This window comes from Carcharhinus amblyrhynchos, chromosome 6 (assembly GCF_965287045.1).
Source record: "Carcharhinus amblyrhynchos chromosome 6, sCarAmb.v2.hapA, whole genome shotgun sequence".
Taxonomy (NCBI): domain Eukaryota; kingdom Metazoa; phylum Chordata; class Chondrichthyes; order Carcharhiniformes; family Carcharhinidae; genus Carcharhinus; species Carcharhinus amblyrhynchos.
Window position 1 is genome coordinate 98,676,271 of NC_137329.1, and position 22,190 is coordinate 98,698,460.

The 22,190-nt window shown below is 41.1% G+C and overlaps 1 protein-coding gene across 2 annotated transcripts in view; it reads right to left on the reverse strand.

Moving 5' to 3' along the window:
• immp2l (inner mitochondrial membrane peptidase subunit 2) overlaps nucleotides 1–22,190 on the reverse strand; it is a 534,375-nt gene that overhangs the window by 175,703 nt on the left and 336,482 nt on the right. For both annotated transcript variants that reach the window (XM_080191048.1, XM_080191049.1), the window contains exon 4: nucleotides 9,500–9,565. In XM_080191048.1, coding sequence (XP_080047174.1) covers nucleotides 9,500–9,565 — 66 coding nt within the window. The remainder of the gene's footprint in view (nucleotides 1–9,499; nucleotides 9,566–22,190) is intronic.

Sequence of the window (22,190 nt, forward strand, 5' to 3'; positions counted from 1 at the left end):
TCCTGCAATGTTAACACATATACTTAACGTGAACAAGCATCAATAACTGGGGCAGGGTGAAGCTACAAATCAAAAGCTGTGGAGGAAAGAAATGAATATGCACACTATTAGCTCCGACACCAGCACTTTTGCTGCCTTCAGTTAAGATTTCGTGAACACAATGCTCCACGCCCTGCTTTCCCCATGCTGACCCTAAAATCGACAATTCCCATGTGTGTTCCGTCTTCACTGTAATAAAACATCCCACGGTGTTTAATACTGGAACAAAATTAACTGAGAGGCTGAATGGATGTCTTAGAAGATTTGAGGTGTTTTTGAAAGTAGGTCATGAAGTAGCATGGTGAAGAAGTTTATGGAGGGGAAGATCTAGGTTACTATAAACACAACTGAACAAGCGCTAGGGGAGGGGATTTGCAAGGGCCATATCCAAAGACAGGGAATGAAATGATTTATAAATAATGGATAAATTTTATTAATTTCATGTGCTGGAGGACAACAGAGCCATCAAGGAAATGGCTGATTGCCTCCTACATCCAGTCAAAAAAAAATCTGTAATCCTCATCAAACAGCGAAGTCACCATTCAAGCCTTCAGGACTGACCAATTTTGCACACAATCTATCCTTTTGTGGTTGTTGGTATCAACATGTAACAGGTGCAAACCAACCTGTCTCACCCCAACGTGCCTCTGCTCTGAGGGATCTAACCATAACCTATTTTCATTCAGAAATGCCAACTGATGAGTTAAAAAAAAGTATCTTGTATCACTGAAAGTCATGGATTTCCATGGTCCAACAGAACAAACTCTTTCCAGCAAGATTAGTACACCCTAAACTTCTGGGTTTATCGCATTTCTGATTTAGTTGGATTGATTGGACTTAAATTGGGTTCTACCTGAAAAGCAGTCAGACTTGGTTGAGTTTAGGGTTTAAGTTTCAGCTAGGTTTGGTCAAGAACACATATTGGACATAAATTAAATACAACTTTGTTAGCTTTGAGACTCAGCTTTATTTGCGTGCAACACAACGCCGTGACTTGCGTGCATGGCAGTCCATTTATAATCGCCAAACAATAATTTAAATATCTCTATCTTCAAGTGTACAGAATATATGTTCTCTAACAAGTACACGTATTCAAATCTCTCTGGGTTCTTCTGGAAGTGAAGGTGCTTTGCTTCCTAATTTATCAAACATTCAGCACGGAAATTCTGATCAATCTAATCATCGTAGTAGCTGATGTAAAATTCTATTAAATATCTTTATGCCATTTGATAGCTACATCCAAAGACATGTTAATAGCATCCATACAGAAACATTTGCTATATTGTCAAACTGGTTACAAATAGAAATGTGTGCGTGAGTACATACATTATACATGGGAGTGTTGAAATTTTTGCCTGATGTTAACACTACATTTTTAATTTAATGCTATGAGAGACCATGTTCTTAACTGTGTGTATAGGTGTTTTGGTTATTGCTAACAGTGGTTTTGATCCATCATTCAAAATGAATTCTAAATGGTAATCGCTGGGTAATGCTACAGTGTTGAATGAAAGCAAGAAACTGAAAAGTTACTGGGTGACTCACAGGATTCACCACAGCCACAAAGTCAATTAATCAATGTATCAGTATTAAGTACATATTGATAAACTGTCCACCATGCAGACAAATCCATGCTTGGTTTCCCAGCTAAAGGACAGCTTTAAAATGGATGACAGATGCAGGAGTTCAGTGCTCCCAGAGCCAACTGAGCTTCAAATCATTCAAATTGAACCTCTGTATCATAAACTGCATCTCTCCTATGAAGTTCCACTGAAACCGAAAGCTCATGGTTGATAGTGAGTTCTTCTTACTATCCCTTGGGTTACATTTTCCTCACTGCAGAAACCTGAAAAAAAATGTGATCTATCAATGTCTCCCCACATGACCAAGAACCTACCTCCCCTACCCACCCGCCATGTTTCGCTACCCAATATATAAATACTGCAGGATTTTCCTTCAGTTTACCCTCTTCCCACAGTTCGCCAGAAGAAAGGTGGTTTTAGGCCTGAAGCACTGGCAGCAATGGCCACAAAATCCCCACGGAGGATGATAATTTCTTCTGGCGAACTGTGGGAAGAGGGTAAACTGAAGGAAAATCCTGCAGTATTTATATATTGGGTAGCGAAACATGGCGGGTGGGTAGGGGAGGTAGGTTCTTGGTCATGTGGGGAGACATTGATAGATCACATTTTTTTTTCAGGTTTCTGCAGTGAGGAAAATGTAACCCAAGGGATAGTAAGAAGAACTCACTATCAACCAAAATCCCCACGGAGGATGATAATCTTGGCCTCTTTCATTCACTCTATTATCCAGCCTACAAAGCTGGCAGGCGTAGGGCTTTTTGAATGTAGAGAAAAAAAATCACGCGGAGGATAAATGGGCGTAACACCTACTGTGGTCCACGAAAGTGCACTGCCACTTGGCTCAACATGTAAAATAACATTGTTATTAAAAATGTGCCGGCATCCTTCCAAGCAGGAAAAACATTGATGGAAGAAGATCAGAAGAAAGCACAAGGGGAAAGAGCTAACAATGTTAAATTTTGTAAGATTGTCAAAAGACAGCAATCGCAGTTCACGGTTAAACAGCACAAGCTGGGAGCTCAGCCTGTTACTCATGTGTTGTATGAACACTCCTTGCTGAGTGAAAAAGCAAGTTCTACCCTCTGTTGTAACATGCAAGAAGATAATTGATTTATAACCAGTGAGGAACATTTTGAAAATGGTCAGAGACTTTAACAATATCTTAAACCAGGTGAACATCTGATATCTATTTGAACACTGCTTCATTTTTAAGTCATCTTGATGGTATACATCTGCCATTACGACAGCAGCCTTACATTCTTCAAGATTAAGAACATGTACAGTGGCATTTTTATGATGAGATAATTATATCCATTGTAACTACACATATACAATCAAAGCCAAGGGAACTTTGTTTTGTAATAATAATGGACTAGATTTTCTTTCCTTACCAAAGGGTCAGGACATAATTTTTATTCAACAGACAAGATTTTGAGTTCCCACCAGTGCCAGAAATGGAAGTGGGCTGGATCAGAAAATAGCCCAGCCAGTCAACAAGCCAGTTCCCCCAATCCATCCAATCTCTGAGCCATTCTTTGCGCATATGATGGGCAGGGATGGTAGGTATCCACACACAGCAGGTAGTTGACCAGGCATTTTAAAAGCCTATTTGAAGTTAATTAAAAGGAGCTCAACTGGGATCTTCCAGTTGGTCTCCAGATCCCCACCAGCAATGGGGGCCATTTTAGGTGCCTAGAGGCAATAGATGGTGGCCTCAACCATGCAGACCTAGAGGCCCTCCCTAAATCCCTGGGTGCAGGAGCAGCCGCATGACACCCTATGAAAGGGCTCCCCGTGCATTCCTCCACAGTGTTGTCTTGACTGCAAGATATGGCCCAACAGCTTTGAGAGTTCACCTGCTATTTTTAATTAGATGGCAAGCCCACGTGCTGGTCAATTAAGGTGAATATTTATTCTTTAATTATATGGAGAAAGTCAGCCACTGTTGTCCAGGAAAATAAAATGTATCACAGCAGTGCAAGAACTGCAGCACTCTGGAAAGTTGAAAAATATTGTGTTTGCCAAAGTCAGAATACAGGTTTATAATTGGTTAATTAGTGGGTTAGCAGCTGAGAACAGAAGAGAGAGAGAGGTGCTCACCAGGACGCATGACCTCTAAAAAAGGCTGCTGCTAACCCAGGGGTCTACTGTCACCACTCCATTGGCAGAACCTTCAGGTTGGCACTATTTGTGGCTCAGTTCCCAGTTCCTGTATCCCCATCATGCTGTGCAGACAGCTTGCTGGAATGAGTGGGATGGAAGTTTTGATTGTTCCTGGAAAGGTTTGAGATGATGCAATTGTCTTCCCCATCCCGCTTCCTTTCATGTTCTTCCAATGAACGGTCTGGTTTTGTACTGTTGCCAAGAACAGAGAGCTTCTTCATTTAATATTAGCAGAATAGATAGGTGCAATGTTCCATTTTCAATCTGTTTGATGGGCTGTGTTTGAAACCAAGTACCTCAGAACTCATATGTCCAGAAGATGAGTGCATCAACCCATTAGAATTTGCTTGATATGGGGATAGATAATGGTGGAGGCTGCAGGTGCATTTCCATTTGCACACTGTCTTGATTTATAAACTGCTGGCAGGCTACCAAGGAAACTAGATCAATTTCCATTAGCTAATGTAAAAGCAACAATGTTATTAGCCACTGTGTTAGTTCACTGAGCTGCACAGATCTCATGAAGGTCCAATATCTTGTAGCATGTCGTTGGCAGGTTCAGTAACAAAGGGCGGGATTTTCTGGCTGGTCCTGTCAACTGTGTCCCCCCACCCCCCACTTCGCACAGAAACCCCGCTCTCAGCAGCAGGGCAGGAAGATCCCACCACCGCAGAACACACCGCGGTTGGCAGAACCCACCTTCAATATGAACTTAGGTTCAGATGGCTGCCAATTGGTCAGAGGGTAGGCAAACTGCCCTATTCTAAACCTTTCCTCATATGACAGTGACAACTTGGAGAAACAATAACTGGAATTTCTCCAGGTTTTCTGACAGCGACTCTTCTGCAAACACTTCCAACATTTGTGCAGAACTGAAAGAGCCACAAAAGAAACTGGCAGGGAGTTTTTTTTAAATTGCTGGTTGCGAAAGGAAGCCATTGGAATAATACTTTCAATTGGAAAGATTTCATTGCTAGCAGGAAGCATATCCTTCCAGCGAATCCTTTAGAGAGACTTCCTGAATAGGCTCAGCTAATGATCTTGCGTATTAACCTCCTTATAGATTCTGAGATGCAGAATGAAATTTCATTTCCCCAAGTTTCTCAAAAGCAACAAAGCAGCAGTCCTTTCTGCTCCTGTAGTATCTCCTTGCTTAACTTGATTGCTTTTAAAAAGACATTTTTTTGAAGCAGGGAGGAGACAAATTTATAACCATTGCACACCTGTGAACTGAGCTGTGTATGTTTCAAAATGTAGATTATACTGCCTGAAAATAGCTCCTAAGGTAATCATAGAACCATAGAACATCTCTACATTTACATCCCAACAGTGCAGAAAGAGGGTATTTGGCATGAGCCAAATGGCCTACCATCCTCACCCTAGCTTCATAACCCATGCATTTACCTAATACACCTAACCTGCACATCTTTAGATACTAATGGGCAACTTAGCATGGCCAATCCACCTAACTTGCACACTTTTCGACTATGGGGGAAAACCAGAGCAGCCGAAAAAAAGCACTCGACATGGGGAGAACATGCAAATTCCACACAAACAATCATCACCCAAGGCTGGAATCGAACCCAAGTCCCTGGCACTGTGAGGCAGCAATGCCAACCACTGTGCCACCATGCCATCCTTTTCATAATGTGTTGTTCCAAAAATTTTGTAAAATAACTGAAAGAGATAGTTTTTCCTTCAAAAGTGATAGTTGATGAAAAGCTCAGTTTAAACTAAACAGATGTGAGGAACTCTCAACACATCTTACCCAAAACGTGTACAACACTGGGGAAGGCCAAACTGAGAAAAAGGTTTTTAATGGCAATAAGAATCTTCTTAACACTCAACTTGTACGTGTATTTGAGGGCTTATTGAGAAGGGACAAGTTAAGGTTTGGCAGCACTAGACTTGCAATATATGCTAAACATTTTCCTTAATCTTATTTAAGCCTGTAATGACTCAGGAAGTCAGACTGGAAAGGAACATCATTCAACACAGAATGTAAAGAAGAACAACTACTGTGCTATATACACACTAATCCTGGCTGAGACTGCAATTAACTGGGCCTGCCTTCGAGAAGGCTCAGGCAAAGAGTTTCAGCTGGGCAGGCTACTGCCTGTTACCAGGGGAACTCATACTCAATGAGCCCATTGGAAGATCAATGATGTTATCAACTCCTTCTCTCCCCATCCCCAAGTCTGAGGGTTCCCCCTCTCTCCCATGGCAATAGGACCTTCTCCATCTCTTCACCAGTGGCCTCATTTCCATTGCTTGTAGGGTCTGGTCAGGGGGCATGTAAGGTACAGATGAACGCCTCTCCCATCAGGAGTGTTGAAGAGCCACTACACAGGGCTCATCCTTGGTGGATGTCCATTGTCTGTCTTTATTTCCAAATTAGAATCTTCATTGCCCAGATGATTGGTTTTTGAGGTTTTAGAGGGTGAGGCTTCCTGTCAACAGGTTGGTGTGAAGAATACTGATGGCAGAAACAATTGCCTCTGCGGGGGTTTTTCTGTGGTGGAGGTGAACCACGTGCTTCTTTGAGGTCTTTTCCCTGTATGACACTGGTCCTAAGTTCTTGAGAATAACTGTGGGCGGCAAAATGGCACAGTGGTTCTCACTGCTGCCTCACAACACCAGAGACCAGGTTCAATTCCAGCCTTGGGTGACTGTGTGGAGTTTGTACATTCTCGCCGTGTCTGTGTGGGTTTCCTTCAGATGCTCCGGTTTCCTCCCACACTCCAAAGATGTGTTGGTTAGGTGAATTGGCCATGATAAAGTGCCCCTTAGTGTCAGGAGGATTAGCAGGATAAATACATGGGGTTACAGGGGTAGGGTATGGGTGGAGTTGTTGTCAGTTCCTGCTCAATGAGCCAAATGACCTCCTTCTGAACTGCAGGAACTCTATGATTCTATCCCAGAATGCATGGACAGCCAACACCAAAGTTACTCACATGGACTGTATCTCCCAGTTTGAAGTCTCGACCTGGTCTGAACATCATGGTCCCTTTTCTGGGCTTTTTGTTTTAACTCAATGTTGCCAGCCAAATTTGGGAATGTAATAACTTCACTGAGGCCCATGAGGTTAGCATCTTGGAGTACAAGCTCCCTGACTGAGGTCATAATTAGCTGCCCAATCAGGAGGCCTCATCTGTATATAAAAATGGGACTGTCAGGTCTTCTGACACGCCAGGTTCTGACTGTGTACTAGAAGCACTCCACGAGTGGAATAGAGCTGGTAAATAAAGCGAATCTGGTGAAGGGACACCGGACACTGAGGAGTTATTTCAGGGAAGGTCAAGCTAAGTCTAGTCCGAATGTGTCGGCTCATCAAAAGCTCCATTGTCTATCCCTACTGTCATGTGCAGCATAGTCAGACAGTTAAAAAGGAAAGGTGCGAGCTTTGTTTCCAGAGAACCCATCGTTCATTTCTTCATGCATCTTCTGAATGTCTGGACCGTCTGCTCAGCCAAGCTGTTTGAGGACAGATGGTAATGTGCCATATGGTTGTACCTCACTCCTTTCTTACTCAGGAAGGTCCAAAATTCCCCATTGGCAAATAGAATCCTGTTGTCTGTTACGAGAACATTGGCGATGCCTGGGCTAAAAAATTGACAGAATTTCTCTCCTTGCCTCTAAGTCTGAGTGTAAAATCTCCCACCCTCCCTCTTTTGCAAACTTTAAATCTTTCCCCCATCCAATCATTGATACACATACAACTCTTCCCTCTTGTGCTCCACTCATCAGACCTTCCCTACTCTTTAGTCTGCATGCATTCCATCCCACTTGTGTCATACAAAACCCACCCAGTCCCCTGCAATGTCTGCGTTTGCTCTTCCAATGTTGGTTTCCAGATCCACCACCCCAATGATCCCTCTGCCTGCCATCATTCACCTCCCTTCCCCCACCAACCCTCCCCTGTTTCCTTTTCCCTCATCTTCTTTGTCAACCCCCACCTCCAGCCTGGTTCCCATGCATAGAGTGCAGCCCTGCCTGAGACCCACAAACTGAATTCAGTACTCCCAGAGTAGTGCTGCACTCATCATGAGCAGTCATGCTAGATATACACACCACTCTTACCTTTCACATAGTTCTGGCATTGCTGACAACTCAGAGCAGCTCTGTTGAATGTAGGCCTTGAATGTTGCACTCACCTCAAAGTCATGAGCAAAATGAGGGTGGACACTTACATGCCACTTATATTCAGTCATTTCCCACTTGCATGGCACATAATTAAGGGAGAGAATGGGATTTGGGTGACCTGTGCTTTAATGAATATTGATGACATGAAAATGGGGTTCCTGACTTGGACCAATGGAAAAGCTGCCCCCCCCCCACCTCTCAATGAAGGTGCTATGTGAAAATTCCGGCTTGCTTTCCCATTGGCGGGTTTCAGATTTTGGTTCTTGTGATACGTCATTGGAGGCAGAAATCCCTTCACCAAAATCCCTTTATTTACAAACTTTAACAGCAGTACACAGAGTACTAGTAGTTAGCAGTCTATCTCTGGGGGGTGTCAGAGGAACTGACCACTCCCAATTAAGTATAAAGGCAAAGACTTCCTGATTGACCCATCAATTAGATCCTGAATCTGGGAGTTCAAATTCCAATAAGCCAATCTCAATGGCCTGCTTGACGTGATTACAGTCCTCATTCTGAATTTTCCGATTCTACTGCCATGAAACCACTGGCAAGACCAGAAAATTCCACCCACTATTTCTCTTTCATTCTTCAGTTCTGATGAAGGATAGGGAACCTGAAGCATCAATAATCTATTTTTTTATCCAGATGCTGACTGATCTGCTGTTAATTTTCAATATTTTCTATTTTTATTTCCAAAGCTTGATTCATCCATCACTTTTGTCAATCAAACTGGTTACTGGAGTCATTTCTGGAGCAGTCTATTACAAGTAAGTAGACCATTTCATTATGTCCTGACTGTCAGGCACGCTACACAGTCCCACATAAATAGCATAAAAATTCCTCACCATGACAGCTCTGGCGAAACCAGTGCTCAAAAACGGTCTTCAAAACTATATCACATACTTTAGCAACAGAAAACATCGCAAGAAAAGTAAGCACAAGAACCGACATTACCCCCTAATCACTTACCATCTACCATGTTAAAACAATGCAACTTCATCAATGAATTTTCTACACTCCAAGCTAATGTCAAAATAGCAAGCATGTGAATCAAGGAATAATGAAAAAGGTAGGAGTCATTTTCCGTCCATTTCTCATTTAAATCTCATAACCACCAGGGTGATCAATTTCAAAACCCTATTAGTTCTGCTTCTGCCAGCCATTTGGATTCTCATTTCAAGATCACCTTGCAATACAAAACTGCAGAGACAAACTATTTCGATGCAAGATTTATGATAAGTGCCACTGCGAGAGCATATTTACCAAGTGTGCAAAACCAACCACTAAATGGGCAACATATACATTTTCACCGCCAGAAGGGATTCTGTTGAGTATTTAGAATTTTAATAATAACTTGGAAATAGATTAGCAACATTGAATTTGCCTTGGTCAGATCATGAAATGGCAGCACTTCTTTTAAAAAGCACCAAAGCAATTTGGCCTTTCTAATATGTCACTATGACAATCACAAGAATTCAGAATGGAAATTCAGCTGAGGTTTAATACTTGATTAACTGTCATATATCACAGAAATCTTAAGAACCAAGTCATTACAGCACAGAATACTTTACCTGATGATATCTCCTTCAAGGGCAATGACTCGCTTGATTATTTTCTGTTCTGGGTTTTTGGGTGACCTGAAATAAAAGGACAAGGTTATACAATCTGTAATGTCCTTTTAACATTTGATTGGTTTAAGGAAACTCATTGAAATTTGAAAACAGAAATAGAGACCATTAGAGCCATATGGGAGCTGCTGTGCTCCTTGACATGGTATATCAATCACAGTTAAGATCCACTGTGAAGTTGTATCTTATCAGAATCCAACTCCATCATCGAAAAGCAATATATAAAAGACTCTGAGTAGCTGTGAGGCTTTTGAAATAACTTCTGAGTATTGTGACAAAGTAAATCAAGAAATCATTTATAGTTTTGAGATAGGGAAAAATTACTTAAAGCCAAAGTGAATGACATGTCAGTCACAGTATTCCTTCCACACGCATACATTTTCAGATTTCAAAGCATTCACAACCTTCTGAATCATGAATTAATAAACTCCTAGGCATAATACACTTAAAAGAAGAATATTTGTTCACGGCAAATTTAGGTAACATAAGAATGTCAGATCTATTTTATTATTTCATGGGATGTGGGCTTTGCGGTCCAGTTCAGCATTTATTGCCCATCCCTAATTGCCCTGGACTTAACTAAGTTGACCAAATTCTCTGTACCTAGAGTCATGGGTAAGCCAGACCACGCCAGATGAGCAGATTTATTCGAAAGAACATTAGTGAACCAGACAGGTTTTTACAACAATCAATGATAATTGGCATGGTCACCATTATTGAGACAGGGTATCAATTCTAGATTGACGGACCAAAAGTAAATTTCATCAGTAGCCATGGAGGGTTTTGAACCTGTGTCCCAAAGTATTTGTCTGGGCCTTTGGATTACAAATCTAGTGATATTACCACTGTGTCACCATCTCCCCAAGAAAAGGATAATGGATTTATACAGAATGCCAAATAAAATAAAAATAAAATGTTTTATGGAGGTTCTGCAAGAGAAATAGTCTGTTACTGTAAAATTATATTCCACTGCAAAGCCTCTATATCCTCTCTCAGGAACAGAATAAGCAAAGCTTCAATGAGGTCGCAAATAGAATTTAAATATTATGCGTATCTTTTTATATGTGTTACATATTGCTTTAAAAATTATACAAAACTGCTCAAAGATTCTGTAAGAAATGGCTGTCACTTCTCAGAGCAGTCATTGTACAATAGTTTGTCAGAATGTTTTAATTGGGCTATAATGTGCTGCATCAGGATATTAAATGGTGACTGCTGTGCCTTAGACTGGCCTTGAATATTCAGGTTTTTAAAAGTTTTCCTTGAAAAATTGCTGAAAACACAAGCTGATTTATCAGTTCATTGAGGAAAACCAGATATTTGTTGCCTGAATAAATAGGACACCAACTATGTCCATCTGTAACCAGTAAGGTTGAGGAATTGTGAAATTGACAATGTGAGGACAAAGAAGGAACGATCAAGGAGTAGGCCACTTGGTTCCCCAAGCCTGCACTATCATTCAATAGGATTATGGCTAGTCTGATTGCAACCTCAATTCCACATTCCCACAGACCCCCGATAAGCTTTCACCCCTTTGCTTATCAAGAATCTATCTTGCTCTGCCTTCAAAATGTTCAAAGATACTGCTTCTGCCATCTTTTGAGGAGGAGAGTTCCGAAGACTCACAACCCTCATCATGGTGTGGGAGAAGTGGATTCTGATTTGTGTGACACTGGCAGCAGCATTGGGGAAAGGGAGGATATAACGTTGAGTTGTAATGTTCACCTGATTCATGCTGGGGCTGACATTGGAGCGAGGCATATAATTAGGGAAGTAAAGAGGGTTTTACAGTGACCCACAAACCAGACCACTTCTCCCACACTGGTCTTTCAGGTATTCATTTCTTTAATCTTATTTGCCATATGCCAATTTGCACGTGGCTCAAGATTATTATCTTTGAAGTTCTGATTTGTAATTTGGTGTCTGGCACCTCATAATGGCTATTTAGAACCTCATGCCTCATTCTGTCTATGTCGTTGGTACCTACATGGACCAACACAACTGGATCCTCCCCCTCCCACTGTAAGTTCCTCTCCAGCCCTGAGCAGATGTCCTGATCCCTGGCACCAGGTTGGCTGCGCAGCTGTCTGAACTCTTGCTCACTGCTGCAAAGAACTGTTAATCCTGCCCCCCTCCCCGCCCCCCCAAACGGCCCCTACTACTACATTTTGTTTTGCTCCCCCATTTGAATGGCTTCCTCTATTATGGTGCTAAGATCCATTAGCTCAACCATCCTGCAGCCCCCACTCTCATCCAAACAAGTTGAAAGAATCTCAAATCCATTAGCGAATTGTGAAGACTGAGGCTCTTGCACTCCTGCCCTACCTTACATGCCTCACTCGCAGTCACACACTCCTGTCCTGAACCATTGATCAAATCAGAAGACCAGTCCTCAAAGGTGTGACTGTCTCCTGCACATAGTGTGCAGGTAACTTTCCCCATTCTTGATGTTAGTTAGAGTGGATAATTCAATTTCAAATCAAATATTAAAAGAGAAATAGAGGGAGGGATAGAAATATTAGATTAAGGGAGAGAAAAAAAGGAGGCAGGAGAGAGCAGTAAAAAAAGTATTATATTTATAAAATCTCCAACAATTAAAAACTGAAGGAAGGAGACTCCATACGTATGATAGTTAATTCATACAGGTCTCTGCATAAGTGAGCCACACAGCAAACTGATAATGTTGAATTTGTTTTTAGTGTAATTATTAGCACAATCAGGATTTTTTAGCAAGTGTAGTCCAATCATGGAATCACATCTAATTTTGACACTACATATCTGGCATAATATTGGTACTGAAATTCATATACCGCATTACTCATTTGTGTGATAGGCAGAACATGTTTATATGCTCGATAGCAGCATCCTTTCAGTCATCTATACCACTTGTGTTGCTACTCCATAGCAAGAGACAGAAGGAGCTTGTCCATGCATTGTGCCTTTTTCAACTAAACCAGCCATTCCCTGGGTCATTCCCCATGACAATGCTCTCACCTATTAGGGTTGACCTGCCTAGTTTGAATTTGAATAAAACCTTGGCAGTTAATTGTTTCCTGGTGCACCTTAAATGGCAATGCCCCTAGCAGAATCCACTTGTCAACCAATCGGCACTCTCTTCACATGCAGTAGAAATTGTTTCCTTTATTATAGGTATTTTTGCGAACTGTCTTGATGCATGCAAGACAGAAAGTTTCATAAGCAGGTCTCTTTTCTCTGCAATACAAGTTTTGTACTTTCAAATAACTATAATCATCAGTACAAACTGATGGTTACATTACTAGATGCTAGAATCTAATTATCACTTTCTTTTTTGAACAATAGATTATGGATTTGAAGTTCAAAGAAACAGGTAAACCTTAACTTGAGATATCAGGAACGCAAGAAGTTAGTATTACACCATAATTTAGATTTTATTTTTGCCTTGCTGATGAGAGTTAGTTGATTGTTTTCGCTGAACTTTCATGCCCTCCTGTTGCTGTAATTTTTCATGTAATAAAGAGATAATCAGCTGACAAGGTGCATTAGGAGAAATATAGAGCTGAATTTGAGATCCACGGTTTTGAGTCTGATGCCAAGATGAAATTTGGTTGAGAACTGGAAGCAGCGCTGCCAGGACCTTGCAGGATAGCTAATTAAGAGGTCACATCTGGGGGCCAATTTAATTAAGGGGATTGTGTGAATCCCATAATTAGGGATGCCATTGGGAGCATCTGAGGCTTTGGCCACCTGGTGAGTAGGTGCTGCCAATGTAGATGGGAGAAATACCAGATGCCTTAAGCTGGAGTCACATCTTCTGAAGACTTGAGAAAGTTTAAAAAATGAAATAAGGCCACAGTTTGCCCTGTCCTCAAAAAACAGGATACATTCATTCTGGGCAATTATCACTCTATCAGTCTACTTTGTCTCAGCAAAGTGCCACAGACTGTGCTATTAAGGACCACCTACTCAAAACAAAATATTCACTAATGCTTACTCTGGGTTCTGATCGGACAACTTGGCTCCTTACCTCAGAACAAACTCAATCAAAACAAGGACAAAACGCTGAATTACAAAGGTGAGGTGAGGGGAGGGTGACTGTCCTTGACATCAAGGAAGCATTTGACTGAGTGAGGCGTCAAAAAGCCCTGGTTAAATTGAAGTCAATGGGAATCAGGGGAAGAGCTCTCCATTGGCTGCATTCATGCCAAGTACAAAGGAAGATGGTTGTGATTTTTGGAGGTCAATCATCTCAGGTCCAAGACATTGCTGCAGGAGTTCCTCAAGGTAGATTCTGAGGCCTAATCATTTTCAGCTGCTTCATCAAAGACCTGCCCTCTATAAGGTCAAAAGTGATGTTTGCGGTGTTCAGTTCTATTCACAACTCCTCAGATAATGAAGCAGTTCATAACAACATGCAATAAGATTGAGACAACATTTGGGACTGAACTGACAAATGGCAAGTAACAACTGTGTCACACAACTGACCGGGAATGACCACCTCCAACAAGAAAAATTCTAACTACCTCCCACTGACAATCAACCGCATTACCATCACCACATACCCACAATTAAAATCCTGGGGGTTACCACTGATCAGAAACTTAACTCGACCAGCCATAAGTACTTGTGGCAAAAAGATCAGGTCAATGGCTGGGCTTTTTGTGGTGAGTGACTCATCTCCTGACTGGTCAAAGCCTGTCCACAAACAAGGGATAAGTCAGGCATATGTTAGAATACTCTCCGCTTGCCTAGGTGAATGTAGCTCCAGCAACACTTAAGAACCACAACACCATCCAGGGAAAGCAGTCCATTTGATTTGGACTCTATCCATCGCTTTAAACATATTCTCACTCCACTTCTGACACAGAGTGGCAGAGTATATTGTCTGTAAGATGCATAGCAGAAACTCACCAAGGCTGCTTCTGCAACACTTCACAAACCTGCAATCTCTACCACCTAGAAAGAATAAGGGCAGCAACACATGGGAATACCACCACCTGCAACTTCCTCTCCAAGTTATATGCCGTCCTGACTTAAAAATATATCATTGTTCCTTCATTATTGCATGGTCCTGGAGCTCCCTAAAATGAAAGCAAAGTGCTGCAGCTGCTGAAAATCTGAAATAAAAGCACCAAGTGCTGGAAAAACTCAGCAAATCAAACAGCATTTGTGAAGTGAGGAAGAGTTAATAGTTTGAGCTTAATATGGTTCTTCTGGAACTCTCTATTTAACAACATGATGTCTGTACACAAACCACATGGACTGTAGTGGTTCAAGAAAGTGGTTCACCACCATCTACTGATTGGCAATTAGAGATGGACAACTAATGAAAAATACGCTACATTTCCAATTTAGTCTTTGGAATCAAATAACAGAATTTCTAAATCTGAAACTGATGAGAAACTGGGGAAGGCAGTAAATATTGAGGAGATTTGTAACAAATTAAAAGAAGACATCAATAAACTTGTGCAATGGGCACGTAACCGGCAAATCAACTTCAGCATAGATAAGTGTGAGATATTACATTTTTGTAAGAAAAATGAAGAGCTCACATAGTCTTTGAAAATAATTATCTAAATGGAAGAGATCTGAGAATACAAATACACATCCATAAATATAGCAATAAGGGTTAATAAGGCCATAGAAAAAAATGTAAGCCAAACAATAGTGTTTCATTCTAGAGATAGAATTGAAAAGAAAACACGTTATGTTATGCATTGAACCTAGGTCAGACCAGACATGGAGAACTGCACAGTTCTGACTACCAATAGAAAAAAGATACAGAAGCACAGAACAGGGTGCAAAAATGGTTTACCGTGCTGACACCAGAACTGAGATTAGTATTGCAGCCCAATTGTGTACACTACACATTAGGAAAATCTTTGGAAGGATGCAGGGGGGTATAGACCAATATGACACCAGGGATGAGGGGCTTCAGCTCTGTGAGAGACTGAGGAATTTGGAATTGACCGCCATAAAGTAGGAAGGTGAAATTTAATAGAGGTGTTTAAAATTAAAAGGGATTTTAATAGAATAAATAAGGCAAAATTGTTTCTACTTGCAGTCTTACCTAGAAACACAGATTGGCAAAAGAATAAAAGAATAATGACCCGGAATGCACTCCTTGCAGAGGAAGCAGATTGAATAGTAATGTTCACAGGAGGATTGAATATATACATAAAAATGAAGAAATTGAATGGTTATGGGCAAAGGACAGCAGAGTGAGATTAACTGGTCAGCTCTTTCAAAGAGACATGTTGGGCTGAATGGCTTCCTTCTATGCTGTAAGACTCTATGATTCACGGCTCCAGTTTATCTTCATGCTTCATCAATTGGAAAGGGAGGTAAACAGCAGTACCTACAATATGATGTTTCATGTTGATGTCCTTCCACTCAAAATCCAGATTTCTCCTCAATTTTTCAGTACTGATTTGTAAGAAATAACATACAGCAACAGTCTGTCTGCCTCAATACTTCGCACATCTTGTACGCCTTCTGACATTCTATCTCGCATATTAAATCATTTTGCTGTCCTCCTCTGCCTATTATCACGCTGACATGCATAACCTCATTACCAGAATAAATAAGATAGTGGAAGATAGTGGATGGTAAAATACCACAGAAGCAATTTGGAACTGTAGCCAAAGCACAGTTTTCAACATGTATCATTGTATTAAAAAACTGGAAAAATTATGCAAATTGTACAGGACTGCAACAATACATAATCGAAATGACAATATTCAGGTATGACAATATCAATGTGACATTTCATAAAACTATCTAATTGTATTAGGAATTTTAAAAACATATGTGCGATGAAAATGGTGATACTTTGCATTTGTTTCAATTGTATAGGAGTTCTTAAAAATGGCTTTAACACATGAAAAGTAATATCAGTTCCATACGGTTTTCAAATTGATGCCCCACAAGATTAATAGTTAATCTTTAAATTGGCTAATGGATAATTAGTTAATATGAGACATTGCCTGATTTGGCCATTTTGTAAGTATCAGAATAATTAACATTACAGTCTGCCTAATATTGTAAGTTATACTGAATATAACAGTGCTAAGACAAGCTTGACTGATTATTAGAATATTATAGCCTAACAATAATGTTTTATATTTTATTGCTTATGAATTTAGAATAAAAAATTGAGGCTGCCAAAATATTCACCATTCTTGATCTTGCACCACATTTTTGGAATAACTTTATATTGTTGATAGTCCAATCTCATTTATTCTTTCAACTTTAGCTTTGAAATTGTTCTATGGCTGAATGCACTAACCGACTGTATATAATAAATTCTAAATAGAATCATTTCTGTGCAAGGATAAGTTTTACATTGCTCCTTTTAAAATGCATTTCCTTGTTTTTCCAAGGGTCCTTATAAATTTGTTAAATTCTTTGAACCAAAAATGACCTATTCACAAAACTGAATTGAAGAAGGCAGAACCATTGCTACAATAGTAATTTCTCAGGTTGAAATTAAGTTTAGCATTCAGCTGTAGGTGACACAATGGTTTCATGCATTGCTTATCCTTACGGCTTTTGAATGACATTCTCCAAAATAGCACACAATTATCAGTAATTACAGTGAGACATTCATGTGCCCACTTCAAAGTGGATTAGCAAAACTATTTTATTTTGCAAAATGATAGGCAACAGAAAAAAATGAGTTTTTAATCTGTAAATCTGGACATGGGTGAATGTATTTGCTCATAAAAATGATTGGTATTACAGTCCACACTCCACATGGGATATCACTGGCCACATACTCCCCTTAAAGAATGGGCAATGCCGTTCACTGAAGAAGTCCATGGCGCCAGTAGGCCACTGCAATGTTCTGCTGATTTGGATTTATGATATTTGTTTTTCAATAATTATCATAATAGCATCATCATTGGTCTCCACAAGGCCAAGTGTAGTTGATTTAACGCAAATTCAATGTCATGTAATAACTTTAGTTTTAGTTTATTTATTAATGTCACAAGTAGACTTACATTAACATGAAGTTACATGAAAATCCCCTAGTAACCATACTCCGCTGCCTATTTGGGTGGCACAGTAGTTAGCACTGCTGCCACACAGCACCAGGGACCCAGGTTCGATTTCTGGCTTGAGTCATTGTCTATGCAGAATCTCATTCTCCCCATGTCTATGTGGGTTTCCTCTGGGTGCTCTGGATTCCACCCACAATCTGAAAAATGTCCTGGTTAGGTGCATTGGCCATGCTAAATTCTCTTGGTGTACCCGGGAGAATTTAGCATGGCCAATGCCAGGCGCCGGAGTGTGGTGACTAGGGGATTTTCATAGTTACTTCATTGGCATGTTAACGCACGTCTGCTTGTGACACTAATGAATAAGCTTTAACTGAGGGGGAATTTAACATGGACAAAGCACCTAACCAGCACATCTTCTGGACTGTGGGGAGAAACAGGAGCACCTGGAAGAAACCCACACAGGCACAGTGAGGGCGTGCAGACTCTGCACAGTGACCCAGGCCAGGAATCAAACCCAAGTCCCTGGTGCTGTGAGACAACAGTGCTAATCACTGCACCACTGTGCTGCCCACAACTGAGATAACATATGGACGGCACAGTTCACAGTGGTTAGCACTGCTGCCTCACAGCGCCAAAGACCCGCATTTGATTCCCAGCTCAGATCACTGCCTGTGCAGAGTCTGCATGTCCTCTCCATGCCTGCGTAGGTTTCTTCCAGGTGCTCCGGTTTCCTCCCACAGTCCAAAAGATGTGCTAGTTAGATGCATTGGCCATGTTTTCACATTTTCCCAGTGTCTGTATGGGTTTCTTCCAGGTGCTGTGGTTTCCTCCCACAGTCCAAAGATGTGTGGGTTAGGTGGATTGGCCATGCTAAATTGCCTGTTAGTGTCAGGGAGACTAGCTAGAATAAATACATGGGATTATGGGGATAGGACCAGGTCAGCCTGTGGTACATAGAATCCCACAGTGAAGAAGGAGGACATTCAACCCATCGAATCTGCACCGACAACAATCCCACCCTAGCCCCATAGCCCCATGTGTTTACCCTGCTAATCCCTCTGATAATAAGGGAGAATTTTGCATGTCCAATCCTCCGAACCTGCACATCTTTGGACTGTGGGAAGAAACCAGAACACCCGGAGGAAATCCATGCAGACATAGGGAGAACGTGCAAACTCCATACAGACAGTGACCCAAGCCAGGAATTGGTGCTGTGAGGTATCACTGTGCCCTGTGCAGACTCATTGGGCCGAATGACCACCTTCTGCACTGTAGGATTCCATGAAATGCAAGTGTTAACAAAATGCTTAATTTTTTAATGCAAGGACTAAAAAAAAATCAGGCATCTTGCTTGATGTCACTGGCTCTTCAGATAATGGCTTGTCCTTCATAACATCAGGTGAAGTTGTTAGCACAGATTGATTCCACTGTATTGGTTGCTCATCAAAAATTAATACTAGCCAATGTACTTCAACAGGGATAGGATGATGCATCTTGAATCTATGATCATCTGGTTTGCAGTTGCAAGATTTTAATCTAACTGCATTTACACAATACCGTGAAAGGAGGAATTCAAAAGTAATAAATTCTGCAGTGTATAGCTCAAACACATGAATCTTTTCAGCAGTTCAGAAAATGTGCTTACTAACAGATTTATGTTTAAATATTTTCACATGCAAAAGAATGAAGATTGAAACTGCCAGGAAATTGTTTTTTTTCCTCCCTTCACTGCATCAAGGGCAGGGCTATTAATTTTGGTAAGGTGTAGCCCAGCTACATATTTAGCATAAGCCCAGTGACAGAGCATCAAAATAACCCCTGGAATAAATTATTTGTTACAGTTATTGATAGTTTTCATTTTCCTGAAAACACCTCGCTTCTTGCAACCAGTACCAAGCAAGCAAGCATTTACATGCATTCTTATCTTCTTCATTTGACTAAAAAAAAATTCTTCAATTCAAGATTAGAATTTGAGGCAGCCATGAATTCATCTTTGCTCAGGGAAATGGGTGGTTGCATCACAAAAAACTGAGATGTTTGAGCTTTGGCTTGATTTGCAGTTTGCATTGAAGATTTTTCCTACTTGTATCTAAAGTGAATTTTTGTCAGTCAGTAAAGCAGATTAGATACATTGAAAATAATCATTCCCTTCCCCCACTTTGACAATGTGCATCATTTCCTATTCAAGAGGACAGCTTGTCACACAATCATCAATGCTATTCAAGACAAACTGCAAACATATATTACTGCATCTGAGGGTAACTCGACCACAACTTTTCCGTATCTCTGTGCAAGGATAAGCCAGCATCTAATCAGAGAATCCCTATAGTGCAGAAAGAGGCCATTGGGTCCATCAAGCTAGCGCTGACAACAATCCCACCCAGGCCCTATCCCCATAACCCTACATATTTACCCTGACACTAAAGGACAAGTTAGCATGGCCAATCAATCAAACCTACACATCTTTGGAGTGTGGGAGGAAACTGGAGCATCCAGAGGAAACCTACTCAGCCATGGAGAGAACGTGCAAACTCCACACAGTCACCTGAATCCGGAATTGAACCAGGTTCCCTGCAGCTAAAAGGCAGCAGTGCTAGCCACTGTGCCACCGTGCCGCCCTAATCACATATATTCTCCCACTGGCATGGTCAAAATGGTGAAGTTACTTCGGAAAAATCATGAGAATAAATCTGCTTTCCAGAACACCACAATATTGTGCCATTGAATCAGCTCTGCTAATTAAATCTTTGGAAGCACTATAAACGTTTTTGAATCAAAATAATTTGGAAAACATTTTCACAGGTTCAAGTAGAGTTAACAACAGCAGCTAATCGGCGAAGACTGAGGCCTGTACTGCAGGAATGAATTTACAAGGTCATTGTAAAGGCGTTTCAGTGTTGTAATGCAGGTGCACATAGTATTTCCCTAGTCCACATCGTACCTTTCCTGAAAAAGCTGGTTAAGTAATTAACAATTACATCAATCTACGTATCTCTAAATTCATGAGATATGGAACCTCAATATATTCCAAAAATTCTGCTTTTCAAACATAATGTTATGCAAGAAATCCAATTCATCCTACTTAGAATTATTTTAACATATGTATACCATAAATGGACCTTCATTATTGTTCATTTTTCTTAAAAGCCACATATATCAGTTAATGTAAATCAATGTTAAGAGACAATGAGGTAATTGCAATAAGGCCCCAATTAATTTTCAAGTTGCAGCAGTAATTCATTTAAAATATTTATGCTAGTAATTGCTTTACACAGGACCAGAATTTTGCACTCGCTGGTTTTTGAGAAGGTGAAGGTTATGCGTCATTATATTCCAATGAGCTTCAGTAGAGTTCAATTATTTGGCAAAGCACTAACATCTGTTGGTGGGATTCTTCCACAGCCCTGCCGAAGGGTTCAGTGGTGGGCGAGCAGGTGGTAGGAGAAAGAATTCAATGGAAGATCCAAAAATTGGTTTTATGCCAGTGTGGATTTCCCATGACTGGTGCCTGCCATGGTGGATCGGAAAACCTGCTGGAGGTCAGCATGAAACTTATTTGCAACCCATTATTGAAATGTAGGTGAAGGCCTGACCAGAATCTTTCACTCACACTCGATTCTCCATGACGCCAGTGGGAAAACATGCCAGTCCAGGACACATCTGGAACAATGTGTTGCGCAGAAGTCAGGACTCATCTAAACAATGCCTGGAGCTACATCCAGAGTTCAAGATGGAGGCAGGCTGTTGATTTGGACAAAACAAACTCTCATAGAGTCATTTGGTTTGCAGCATGGAAACAGGTCCTTCGGCCCAACTTGTCCATGCTGCCCAGTTTTTACCACTAAGGTAGTTCCAATTGCCTGCATTTGGCCCATATCTCTCTGTACCCATCTTACCCATGTAACTGTCTAAATGCTTTTTAAAAAACAAAATTGTACCCACCTCTACTAATGCCTCTGGCAGTTCGTTCCACCTTCTGAGTGAAAGGATTGCTGCTCTGGACCCTTTTGTATCTCTCCCCTCTCACTTAACCTATGCCCTCTTGTTTTAGACTCTTCAGACATCAGTGGCGGAATTTTCCCATCCCTCCCACCACAGAAATCGTAGCAGGCGGTGGTACACAGACCATGCAAAGATCCATTGACTCGGGTGGGGATTTCCAGCCTTTGGGCGAGTGTGGCCGGAAAATCCCACCCTATCACGTTAATGACCAGACTATGTGTTTATCTACTGATGTTGCTTGAAATATATTTATTGTTGAGGTCACTTGGCAGAACACCCTTGCTCTTCTTTGAATACTACCTTGAGATCTTTTATATCCACCTGAGAGGGCACAGTGCCTCAGTCAATCTGTCTTTCAAAAGACAATGGGTGCAATTCTCCCATCTGGGGATGAAGTTCCCACGTGGGGGTGGGAACATGGAGTTTTCCCACTGTGAAGGTCAGTGGGAGAATATGCCAAATCCTACAGAGTCTACATCACTAATAATGCAACTGGGTGTTTTACAAAGTATTCGGTGGTGGAGCAGGCCTGAAGCGCACAGCCCACTATCCTATCTGGGTGCCATACTGAGAAGATGCCTAATGTCACTGACCCAGTATGAAAAATGATGGACCTCCTGAAAATGTAGATGGATCTTAGGAAGCATCCT